This window comes from Chiloscyllium plagiosum, unplaced genomic scaffold (genome assembly GCF_037043375.1).
Source record: "Chiloscyllium plagiosum isolate Xiang-an unplaced genomic scaffold, Cpla_swu_hap1 HiC_scaffold_18, whole genome shotgun sequence".
Lineage (NCBI taxonomy): Eukaryota > Metazoa > Chordata > Chondrichthyes > Orectolobiformes > Hemiscylliidae > Chiloscyllium > Chiloscyllium plagiosum.
Window position 1 is genome coordinate 114,073,375 of NW_028270156.1, and position 12,703 is coordinate 114,086,077.

General features: G+C 50.8%; 1 protein-coding gene across 1 annotated transcript; it reads right to left on the minus strand.

Moving 5' to 3' along the window:
- Window positions 1-343: 343 nt before the first annotated feature.
- On the minus strand, window positions 344-8,237 carry LOC148147174 (uncharacterized). The gene is made up of 2 exons (XM_087996858.1): window positions 7,839-8,237; window positions 344-4,205 (listed from the first exon to the last, which is right to left on the minus strand). Exon 2 carries the CDS (start codon window positions 3,574-3,576, stop codon window positions 2,131-2,133), a length of 1,446 nt encoding a protein of 481 aa, XP_087852984.1. The 5' UTR covers window positions 3,577-4,205; window positions 7,839-8,237; the 3' UTR covers window positions 344-2,130.
- Between the last annotated feature and the right edge of the window lie 4,466 nt (window positions 8,238-12,703).

Below are 12,703 nucleotides of genomic sequence, written 5' to 3' on the forward strand. Positions count from 1 at the left end.
ATTTATGATTCACCAATTGAAACAAAATCATGAAAGGCTTATTCTTTTCCATAACCATTGTGGAACTAATAGAGTTATGACTGAAATACCCAAAATATTCCCTCACATTTACTTCAGTCACTTGCCCTGCCTATTGCGCAAAAGTTGGTCTGGTTTTGCTCCTTTTCTATTAGGATCATCTACATATTGATGAAGAAACTTTTCGTGAACACATTGGACAAATTCTTCACCATCCAACCCTTTAACACTGTGGTAGTCCCAGTCAGTTTTCGAAAATTAAAATCCGCCGTTATTATAACCTTATTAAGCTTACATATATCCGAGACTTCCCTGCAGGTTTGTTTCGCAATTTCTTTATTACTGTTGGACAGCGCATAGTACAATACCATCAACGTACTCATTCCTTTCTTATTTTTTAATTTCTACGAATATTTTTTCACTGGACAATTTGTCACATATGAGAATTTTGTGCAACTTCTTCAAAATGATATTTAATTTCTTATGTTAATACTACCCACATATTTTAACTGGATGATTTTTCAGAAATATCTTTCCAAGCTACAGCAATAATTTATTCTTTAATCAAAAATGGTAGTCCTCCTCCTTCCCACCCACTGTATGACTTTCTCTATCTCTTCTATGATAATTACACCTGGAACGTTGAATTGCCAGTCTTGATCATCTCTCAGGCGAAAGTGAGGACGGTAGATGCTGGAGATTAGAGTCAAGAGTGTAGTGCTTGTGCGAGATAAGCGGCTGTCCGGCCCCATCTCCGGCACTTTTATTTCCCTTCCCAGGAACAAAGACACGGAGGAGTCTGTCCAAAACTTTTCATTCAACTTTGCAAAGTCGGGTGTTTTTTCCCGTGGGAACACACACAAGCAGAGTAATCTCCACGCATCATATACACGTATATGTGGGCTGGGTCTCCGACTGCTGTTTTGACCAATGAGTGCTAGGGTTCCCCACTGTTTTCCTTATTTGTGTTCTGGTGGCTGCGATTATTTTGTTATTCACTTGGCCAATCAGTGTTCGAGCTCCCCGTTCTTTCCTTATATGGATGATGTTGTACAACTGTGGTTAAGGGCGGTCTCTCAACTATCGAGGAAAGCTGTTACAATTGTTTCATTCATAAAAACATGGGGGAGGTCCGGCAACAGATTCGAGTGTCTGCTTGTGTTTACTATAAGGTAGAAAAGACTAAAATGCAGCTAACCGTTTAAAAATTACACTACCCCCTACAAATCCCCCGTGTCTTTTCTTATGGCCTGTAATTTGTAAACCGTAAGTTTCTTCTCCAGGGCGTTTAATAACCCCCGAGCTTGTTCATCAAACTGCCCGTCTCTAATACTACCCCCGCCCAAGAGGGATTCACGTTGTTCCATCTCGAGATTCATTCGTTCAACCTGCCCATAGGGAACATCCCTCTTAGTAAGGGCGGCTTCGATCAGTCGTTGAGTTCATCCCCGGATGCAGGGAATAACGCAACACCCAAGGGCAGTGAGTACCCTGCCACCACTATACATGAGACAAGAAAGGAAACGACCACCCCTGTCCATTTACCGAACCAAGCTTCCAACCAGTCCGTGAGGCCAGAGTCGATGCCCGAGTTTTCGGCCAGTTCGTCCACGAATGTGGTGAGTCCATCCAGGGCGCGGGTGATGGACCCATCAGGGGCTGTGTTGTTGCGGATGAAAGTGCAGCACTGAGCGCCTATCATGACACAAACACCCCCCTTATATGGATGATGTTTACAACTGTGGTTAAGGGCGGTCTCTCAACTATCGAGGAAAGCTGTTACAATTGTTTCATTCATAAAAACATGGGGGAGGTACGGCAACAGTTTCGAGTGTCTGCTTGTGTTTACTATAAGGTAGAAAAGACTAAAATGCAGCTAACCGTTTAAAAATTACACTACCCCCTACAAATCCCCCGTGTCTTTTCTTATGGCCTGTAATTTTTAAACCGTAAGTTTCTTCTCCAGGGTGTTTAATAACTCCCGAGCTTGTTCATCAAACTGCCCGTCTCTAATACTACCCCCGCCCAAGAGGGATTCACGTTGTTCCATCTCGGGATTCATTCGTTCAACCTGCCTATAGGGAACATCCCTCTTAGTAAGGGCGGCTTCGGTCAGTCGTTGAGTTCATCCCCGGACGCAGGGAATAACGCAACACCCAAGGGCAGTGAGTACCCTGCCACCACTATACATGAGACAAGAAAGGAAACGACCACCCCTGTCCATTTACCGAACCAAGCTTCCAACCAGTCCGTGAGGCCAGAGTCGATGCCCGAGTTTTCGGCCAGTTCGTCCACGAATGTGGTGAGTCCATCCAGGGCGCGGGTGATGGACCCATCAGGGGCTGTGTTGTTGCGGATGAAAGTGCAGCACTGAGCGCCTATCATGACACAAACACCCCCCTTCTCTGCCAACATCATGTCAAAGGCCAACCTATTTTCCCACGCCATCCTACTAGTGGCGTCCAGTTGTTCTGCTATTCCTTTCACTGCATCCCGGGTATAATTAATGAACCTCTGCTGATTGTAGTAAATATAATTAATCCAATCCACGTTCTTATTGATGGTCACCCACCAGAACAGTGACGACTCAAAACCCGCCGCTATCTGGTTCCTCGCCTTGTATTCGTCAGGAACACCCCTGGGGACCCCTATGGCATCTAAATATATGTTATCATCGAAAGAGGTCTCCAAAGCTCTCTTAGTTCTTCCACTGGAACGGGGTTGCTCTTGTTTTTCGAATGCCAGGGTGAATGGGATGGCCAATTGAACGATTGCACAAGTGCCCGTCCATTTTCGGGGCAGGGTCTGTCGCAGAACCCTCCCACCACAGTACCACCAGAGGTCTGCCCTAGGCACATGAATGTGGGAGTAATTCCCGCCCCCGGTAGTTTCATTGACCAGCCGAATTGATCCGCTGCACTTGTCAAATGTCCCCACATCGTTGTCCCACTGTAGTCCCGTCCGAGAGACGCAGGCCTGGTGCGTACCCGTTACCCCTGAGAATGATGGCGGGCGGGGCGCCCCCTCAGACCTGACGGGGGGACACTTCAAACTCAAGGGTCGACAAGTGGAGTCGTTCCAGGCCTCTCGGTCCTGGTGCAGCCTTATCATGCAGTCCAAGGCTCGTGGGTGTTTCTCCCATCCCAGCGGGAATGGGCCCACCTGAGGGTTAGGGCGGGCACTCGTGCATGCATAGCAATCACTCTTTTTCATGCTCCTCACAGTATATTTGACCCAATCCATCCAGGCATTCGCCTCCCCGTATCCCGTTTCTATTTCAAAGGTCTTTTCCAAATCCGTCACCTCAATTATTCTAATCTTTTCCTGCTCATCGATGGCGGATGAGCCCCCAGACTCAGCTTCAATGATCGTGATACGCGTGCAGCACAGCTGCAACCCCTCCTGTCCTGCCTGGCCCCCAACCCTAATACCCAGGATTGTTCCATTAAGGCTCGCCCCGTTGTTTCCCAAGTTCTTTATGGTCAGATAGAGCGGATTGCACTGATTCTGCCCACAATCCCGTCCAGGGGTGATGGGATCACGGACGACTGACACCATAGCCTGGACCCCGGGGGCTGGAGGCCTATTTATGCCTTCCCTACCATGCAATTGTAATACTAACGTCTGACCCTGGAATCCCCTTTCTCTATCCAGGTTCCGCTTAGTTTGATTCGGTTATCTTTTAGTCCCACAGGCCACCAACCCACATAGGTCTAAGCTAAATGTCTGTGTTGGCTTGTTGGCAGGCACGGAGATGGAGAACCACTGACGGTCCTCTGCTTGTTTCCAGAGGCCAAATTGGGTAACACGCGCACTATGACCCAGCCCAAGGCTAATGGCATAGCAAGTTAACAATACGATTGACCGCATTTTGTCGCGACACCTGTAGCCAGAGGGCACAGTTCCTTTAGACTCGCCAAAGTCCGATTAGTTTGTTCTCAGGGTCTCTGTTCCTCAGATGCCTTTGTCAGAGAGGTTCGTTCGTCCTCCGTTGGTTGTGGCACTGGTCCCTTGACTCGAGTGTAATGTGTCCAGCCCTTTTCGGCCGTATGGACAGCCGTTTCGGTAGTCAAATGTACCAGGAAGGGACCGTCCCAAGTTGGTTCGAGGGTACGTTGCTTCCAGCTTTTAATCAGGACCCACTGACCCGGCTTGACGGTGTGCACCGCAAACTCGAGGGGCGGTCCCTGTTGGCGTAAACGAGATAGAGCAGACCCCAGAGCCACCACATATTTTTGCACAAACATATCCCGAGACTCGAATACAGGAGGTTCCCCCTTCGGCCCATGGAACGGGAGGCCAAACAGCATTTCGAAAGGGGAGACGCCCAAATCCCGCCTTGGCTGGGTGCGAATTTGCAATAGGGCAAGGGGTAGGCCTTTGGTCCAAGGCAGGCCGATTTCACTAGTGTGTTTAGTTTGCTGCTTTTTGATGGTCTGGTTCATTCTTTTGACCTTGCCCGAGGAGGGGTGATGCCAGGGGGTGTGCAAATCCCAGTCAATCCCCATTGCTTGCACTACATTCTGGAGGACGGTCGAGGTGAAGTTGGTCCCCTGGTCAGAGTCAATAGCGCGGGGTAGCCCAAATCGTGTGATGATTTGTTCGAGTAGAATTTTGCTAACCTGAGTTGCCGTTGCCGTGGCAGTGGGGAAAGCTTCCACCCATCCTGTCAGGTGATCTACTATTACTAATAGATACTTCAGGCGACCTATGGGGGGGAGCTCAGTGTAATCTACCTGGACATACTCAAACGGCCTATAGGCCGGACTCCTACCCCCTTGTCTTGCATGCTGCCGCAGCCCCCTTTTATTAATCTTTTGACATGTTATGCAATCTCCTGTGACCTGCTTGGCGACCGTGTACAGACCAGGGTGAGCATCTCGGCGCAGGAAGGCATCACACAGTGCCTGGGCGCCCCAGTGACCCCCTTGGTGTAGACGGGCAATAATGTCCCGCGTCAACGGTCGATTTAGTCGCTGGCGGCCATTGGGTAAGGTCCACTTCCCTTCCCTATCCTTTGTACCCCCCAGAGACGCAAGGAGAGTTTCTTCTTTTTCAGTAAACGTGGGCACTTCGGTAATTTCGGATATCTGGGGAATTCTTACCAGGCAGTTTATTACTTCCTTCTCCATCCCGGCCAATTTTGCCTGTTCATCTGCCAATTGATTCCCAAGGGTCTCTATTTTATCGTCTTTCTGGTGCCCTTTCACATGTACGACAGCAATCTCTTGTGGCAGCAACAAATCCTCCAAGATCATGGCTACTAGTTCCTCGTGGATCAACTCCTTTCCTCTACTATTTATCATTCCCCTTTCCTTCCAGATCTTCCCAAAGGTGTGTACTACCCCAAAGGCATACTTAGAGTCAGTGTAGATTGTCCCGGCTATTCCTTTTAAATTCTTCAGAGCCCGGTGCAAGGCGTACAATTCGCACGTTTGTGCGGACCAGGCATTCGGTAGCCGTCCACTTTCCACTAATTCCCAACCAGTCTCACTAATGACTGCATAACCGTTGTGCCTTTTCCCATCTATCACCCGAGAGGACCCGTCAATATACCACTGCCTTCCTGCATGTAAGGGGGTATCCCTCAGATCTTCCCTCACTATACTCTGGTACTCTATTATGTCTGAACAGCAGTGTTCCAGTTCCTCCTCCCCTTCCCCTTTCCAAAGAAAGTCCGCCGGATTCTGCCAGCCCCCGACTTCTATTCGGAGGTCTTCTCGGTCGAACAATATGGCTTCATATTTCAGAATTCTCGAGTCAGTCAGCCACCTCCCGGCCTTCTGATTCAGGATAGTTCTAACCTGGTGGGGAGTAGTGACTGTCAAGGGGGCCCCGAAAGTCAACTTCCTGCTTTCCTCTACCAGCTTTGCCGTGGCTGCCACCACTTGGATACACTCCGGCCACCCTCGGGAGACTGGATCCAGAATTTTTGACAGGAAAGCCACGGGCTTCCTTCCCCCCCCCCCCCCCCCCCCCCCCCACCAATCCTGGGTCAATACTCCAAGAGTGGTTCCCTTTCTGGAGTTCACAAAGAGACGAAATGTCTTACTAAAATCCGGCAAGCTTAAAACAGGTGCGGTCATCAATTTTTCTTTTCGGATTCCAATTAACTTTTTCTCCTCCTCCTCCTCCCATTCTATTCTGTTGGGTGCCTCCTCTCTCACTTCTGCCCCGTCTCGCTCCTCTCCCTCTCCAACTTTCGTTCGACGTTCCTCTTTCCACCCCATAACCTCCCTACCCCATTCCGGTGGACTTACAAGCTTCCCGTACGGCTGCCACCATCATTTTTGTCTTATGTTTCTCCCTTATTACATCCCTCTGAACGTACACCTTCTGTGCTTCCCGTAATAATTCTGCAACATCTTTTTCAGCCCAATCCTCCACTTTCTGTAATTTCTTCTGAATGTCAGCCATGACTTAGTCACAAAATACACCTTAAGCATGCCCTTGCCTATTTCCCCATCGGGGTCTAAACCTGAATACTTTCGCATGGACTCCCGCAAACGGTCTAAAAACTCACTCGGGGATTCATCCTTTTTCTGTCCAACTTCGAATGCTTTCGCTAAATTCCGCTATTTGGGCACGCAGGTTTGGATCCCCCTGATTATAAGGCTTCTGAGATCTGTCATATTGGCCCGTCCCCCCGCGTCGTTATGATCCCACCGGGGGTCCTCTAAGGGGCACTTCTGCTCTCCACGCTGATGGCCGTCCTGATGCTCCCTATCCCAAATGGCCATTGCACTATTCCGGATCATAACAATTTCATCGTAATTAAATAGTATTCTCATCATGGCCTGCAGTTCAGCCCATGTGTATATACTGGGCCCCAGAAATTGGTCCAGTTGTATTCCAACACTGACGGGGTCGTCCAGTAGACGGGGTGGTTCGTTACGGAGTTGCCGGATATCCCCAGAATTTAAAGGTTGTACTACGAACCCGGTCCGTTCGTTCCCAAACGGCACCTCTCGTAAGGGGTTCAGCTGTTCAATATTGTCACTCCTCCCAGTTCTCAATCCCTCTTCTCGACCTTTCCGCATCTCGAGTCGGACTGATTTCCTAGTGCCTGGGGTGGGTTCTGCGCCCCCTCCTGTGCCCCCCCCCCGCCCCCAGCAGTCCCTTCCTCACTGGTCATAGCCTGCTGGGAATCGGATTTATCCGTCGCAGGAGGGAGGTCCGCGCTGGACGCCTGCTTGTGCGCGGGTGGTATATACGGGGGCGGGGCGGACGGTGGAAAACCGTCGGTGAGGATGTCCCAAGACCTCTGGAGCTTCCTCGGGTCTGTTTGGGGAATCAGAGGATAGAGACGCGTGGGACTCTCGCCGTCGCCCGCCAACCAGGCGGCGGCGTATTTGCTCTCTTCTGGGTCAAACGGTTGTTTTCTGTTAACATATACATTTAGGATTTGACACACCCAGTCTTCATCAGACCCATACTCGGGCCAAACTACCGAGGGGGCGCGGATAGGTTCTTTGGTCCATATAAAACAACAATATTTTATCATGGTCTCTTTCTTTAAGTCCTTCGTTCTATTAGTTTCCGTCCATAGACTTAACTTCCGACCTAGTGGACTATCGGGGGGTATTTCTTTCCCATTTGCAGTGTTCCCTGACTTCTCCTTAGTAAATCTAGAAGTCTGATTTCCCATGGTCTATCTTCGGTCCTGGTCTTAAACGCCTAAAACGTTTTCACAGATGACCGTCAAAACCACAATTTCCCGTGGTTTATCTTCGGTCCTGGTCTTAAACGCCCAAAGCGTTTTCACAGATGACCGTCAAAACCACGCGGCCAACAAGGAAGAACAAAAGAAACTCTCTTACCTTGATTCGTGCACGGAGTTATCTGGCCTTTTTAAATGTGTGTACCCCCGTGTATAGTCACTAACCGGTCGTTCAAGCACTCGTCCGTGTGTTCCTTTTTCCAGGATTCAAAATTATTTTTAAATGAGCCGGGTCACATCCTCTCTTGGCCGACGGCTGACGGACCAAGCTGATCAGTGAGAAGTATAAATATATACTAGACGCGTCTTTGTTGTGATCAGGCTTGATCCGTGAGCCGAAGAGACTTCCCCCCGGCAATAATTATTTCATCCCGGAGGAGCCCCCAATTGTGCGAGATAAGCTGCTGTCCGGCCCCATCTCCGGCACTTTTATTTCCCTTCCCAGGAACAAAGACACGGAGGAGTCTGTCCAAAACTTTTCATCCAACTTTGCAAAGTCGGTTGTTGTTCCCGTGGGTACACACACAGGCATAGTAATCTCCACGCATTATATACACGTATATGTGGGCTGGGTCTCCTACTGCTGTCTTGACCAATGAGTGCTAGGGTTCCTCACTGTTTTCCTTATTTGGGTTCTGGTGCCTGCGATTATTTTGTTATTCACTTGGCCAATCAGTGTTCGAGCTCCCCGTTCTTTCCTTATATGGATGATGTTGTACAACTGTAGTTAAGGGCGGTCTCTCAACTATCGAGGAAAGCTGTTACAATTGTTTCATTCATAAAAACATGAGGGAGGTCCGGCAACAGTTTCGAGTGTCTGCTTGTGTTTACTATAAGGTAGAAACGACTAAAATGCAGCTAACCGTTTAAAAATTACACGACCCCCTACAAAATGGAGTGAGTGTGAGGGGGTCAAGATGATGATGATTGAGTGTGTGTGAGAGGGTCAGTGTGATGGTGATGGAATGAGTTTTTGGGGTCAGTGTGACGGTGATCGAGTGAGTATGTAGGAGTCAGAGTGACAGTGATGGAGTGAGTGTGAGGAGTGTGAGGAGGTCAGGGTGACAGTGATGGAAAGATTGTGAGGGGGTCATGAGGGTGGAGATGGAGTGAGTGTTGAGGTTGTCAGGGTGACGGTGATGGAGCGAATGTGAGCGGGTCAGGGAGACAGTGATGGAGTGAGTGTTTGGAGATCAGGGTGATGGTGATGGAGTGAGTGTGAGGAGTGTGAGGAGGTCAGGGTGATTATGATGGAGTGTGTGGGGGGGACAGGGTGACTTGATGGAGTGAATGTGATGGGATCACTATGACGGTGATGGAGTGAGTGTGAACGAATCAGTGTGATTGTGATGGCGTGAGTGTGAGGTTTTCAGAGTGACGGTGATGGAGTGAGTGTGAGAGGGTCAGGGTGATGGTGATGGAGTGAGTGTGCGGATGTCAGAATAACAGTGATGGAGTGAGTGTGAGGATGTCAGGATGACTGTGATGGAGTTACTGTGAGGGGATCAGAGTGACGGTGATGGAGTGAGTGTGAGAGGGTCAGGGTGACTTGATGGAGTGAGTGTGATGGGATCACTATGACGGTGATGGAGTGAGTGTGAACGGATCAGTGTGGTTGTGATGGCGTGAGAGTGAGGGTTTCAGAATGACGGTGATGGAGTGAGTGTGAGGGGATGAGGGTGACGGTGATGGAGTGAGTGTGAGAGGGTCAGGGTGACGGTGATAGAGTGAGTGTGAGGATGTCAGGATGACGGTAATGGAATGGCTGTCAGGGGATCAGGATGATGGTGATGGAGTGTGTCTGAGAGGGTCAGGGAGACAGTGATGGAGTGAGTGTGAGGGGGTCCGTGTGATGGAGATGGAGTGAGTGTGAGGGTGACAGTGTGATGCTGACTGAGTGAGTTTAATGGGGTCAGTGTGACGAAGATGGAGTGAGTAAGAGGGGTTCAGGGTGACGGTGGTGGAATGAGTGCGAGGGGGTCAGTTTAACGGTGAAGGAGTGAGTGTGAGGGGATCGGTGTGACAGTGATGGAGGGAGTGTAAGGGGGTCAGCGTGACGTTGATGGAGTGAGTGTGAGGGGGTCAGTGTGACGATGATAAATGAGTGTGAGGTGGCCAGGGTGACAGTGATGGGATGAGCGTGAGGGGGTCAGTGTGACGGTGATGGAGTGAGTGCAAGGGTGCCATGTTGACTGTGATTGAGTAACTGTGAGGGGATCAGTGTGGTGGTGATGGACTGAGTGTGAGGGAGCCAATGTGACTGTGATTGAGTGAGTGTGAGGGTGTCAGGGTGACGGTGATGGAGTGAGTGTGAGGGTGTCAGGGTGACTGTGATGGAGTGAGAGTGAGGGGGTCAGTGCAACTGTGGTGGAGTGAGTGAGAGGGGGTCAGTGTGACTGTGATGGAGTTAGTGTGAGGGGGTTCAGGGAACGGTGATGGAGGGAGTGTGAGACGGTCAGGGCGACATTGATGGAGTGAGTGTGAGAGGGTCAGGGTGATGGTGATGTAGTGACTGGGAGTGGGTCAGGTTGACGGTGATGGAGGGAGTGTGAGAGGGTGAGGGTGACGGTGATGGAGTGAGTGTGACAGGTCAGGGTGACTGTGATAGAGTGAATGTGAGGGGTCAGCGTGACGACGATGGAGTGGGTGTTAGGAAGTCAGTGTGATGGTGATGGAGTGAGTGTGAGGGGGTCAGGGTGACAATGATGGAGTGAGTGTGAGAGGGTCAGGGTGAGGGTGATAGAGTGAGTGTGAGGGGGTCAGGGTGACGGTGATGGGGTGAGCATGAGGGGGTCAGTTTGACGGTGATGGAGTGAGTGCAAGGGTGCCATGTTGACTGTGATTGAGTAACTGTGAGGGGATCAGTGTGGTGGTGATGGACTGAGTGTGACGTGGTCAGTGTGCCGATGATAAATGAGTGTGATGGGCTCAGGGTGACGGTGATGGAGTGAGTGCAAGGGTGTCATGTTGACTATGATTGAATGACTGTGAGGGGACCAGTGTGATGGTGATGGAGTGAGTGTGAGGGAGTCTATGTGACTGTGATTGAGTGAGTGTGAGGGGGTCAGGGTGACGGTGATGGTGTGAGTGTGAGGGTGTCAGGGTGACTGTGATGGAGTTAGAGTGAGGGGGTCAGTGCAACTGCGGTGGAGTGAGTGAGAGGGGGTCAGTGTGACTGTGATGGAGTTAGTGTGAGGGGGTTCAGGGAACGGTGATGGAGGGAGTGTGAGACGGTCAGGGTGATGGTGATGGAGTGACTGGGAGTGGGTCAGGTTGACGGTGATGGAGGGAGTGTGAGAGTGTGAGGGTGACGGTGATGGAGTGAGTGTGAGAGGTCAGGGTGACTGTGATAGAGTGAGTGTGAGGGGTCAGCGTGACGGCGATGGAGTGGGTGTTAGGAAGTCAGTGTGATGGTGATGGAGTGAGTGTGAGGGGGTCAGGGTGACAATGATGGAGTGAGTGTGAGAGGGTCAGGGTGAGGGTGATAGAGTGAGTGTGAGGGGGTCAGGGTGAGGTTGATGGAGTGAGAGTGAGGGGGTCAGTGTGACGGTGATGGAGTGAGAGTGAGTGGGTCAGGGTGAGGTTGATGGAGTGACAGTGAGGGGGTAAGTGTGATGGTGATGGAGTGAGTGTGAGGGTGTCAGTGTGACGCTGATGGAGTGAGTGTGAGGGTGGCTGGGTGACGGTGATGGAGTGAGTAAGATAGGGTCAGGGTGACGGTTGTGGAATGAGTGTGATGGGGCCAGTTTGACGGTGAAGGAGTAAGTGTGAGGGGATCGGTTTTATAGTGATAGAGGGAGTGTAAGGTGTTCAGCGTGACGTTGATCGAGTGAGTGTGAGGGGGTCAGTGTGACGATGATAAATGAGTGTGTGGGGGTCAGGGTGACGGAGATGGAGTGAGTGTGAGGGGGTCAGTGTGAACGTGATGGAGTGAATGTGAGGGGGTCAGGGTGACTGTGATGGAGTGAGAGTGAGGGCATCAGTGCAACTTGGTGGAGTGAGTGTGAGTGGGTCAGGGTGACGGTGATGGAGTGAGTGTGAGAGGTTCAGGGTGATGGTGATGTAGTGACTGGGAGTGGGTCAGGTTGACGGTGATGGAGGGAGTGTGAGAGTGTGAGGGTGACGGTGATGGAGTGAGTGTGACAGGTCAGGGTGACTGTGATTGAGTGAGTGTGAGGGGGTCAGCGTGACGGAGATGGAGTGAGTGTTAGGAAGTCAGTGTGACGGTGATGGAGTAAGTGTGAGAGGGTCAGTCTGAGGTTGATGGAGTGAGAGTGAGCGGGTCAATGTGACGGTGATGGAGTGAGTGTGAGGGTGTCAGTGTGACGCTGACGGAGTGAGTTTAATGGGATCAGTGTGACAAAGATGGAGTGAGTGCGAAGGTGTCTGGGTGACGCTGACGGAGTGAGTTTAATGGGATCAGTGTGACGAAGATGGAGTGAGTGCGAAGGTGTCTGGGTGACGGTGATGGAGTGAGTGTGAGGGGGTCATTTTTATGGTGAAGGAGTGCGTGTGAGGGGATCCGTTTTACAGTGATGGAGGGAGTGCAAGGGGTTCAGCGTGACGTTGATGGAGTGAGTGTGAGAGGGTCAGGATGACATTGATGGAGTGAGTGTGAGAGGATCAGGGTGGCGGTTATGGAGTGAGTGTGAGTGGGTCAGGGTGACTGTGACGGTGTGAGTGTGGGGGATCAGGGTGACGGTGATGGTGTGAGTGTGAGAGGGTCAGGTTGACGGTGTTGGAGGGAGTGTGAGAGTGTGAGGGTGACGTTGACAGGTCAGGGCGACTGTGATGGAGTGAGTGTGAGGGGGTCAGTGTGACTGTGATGGTGTGAGTGTGATGGGATCGGAGTGAGAGAGAGGGGTCAGGGTGATGGTGATGGAGTGATTGTGAATATGTCAGGTTGACAGTGATAGAGTGAGTGTGATGGGGTCAGTTTGACAGTGATTGAGTGAGTGTGGGGGG

Coding starts and splice junctions, on each gene's coding strand:
- LOC148147174 (XM_087996858.1), bottom strand. CDS start 3,576: ATGGTGTCAGTCGTCCGTGATCCCATCACCCCTGGACGGGATTGTGGG.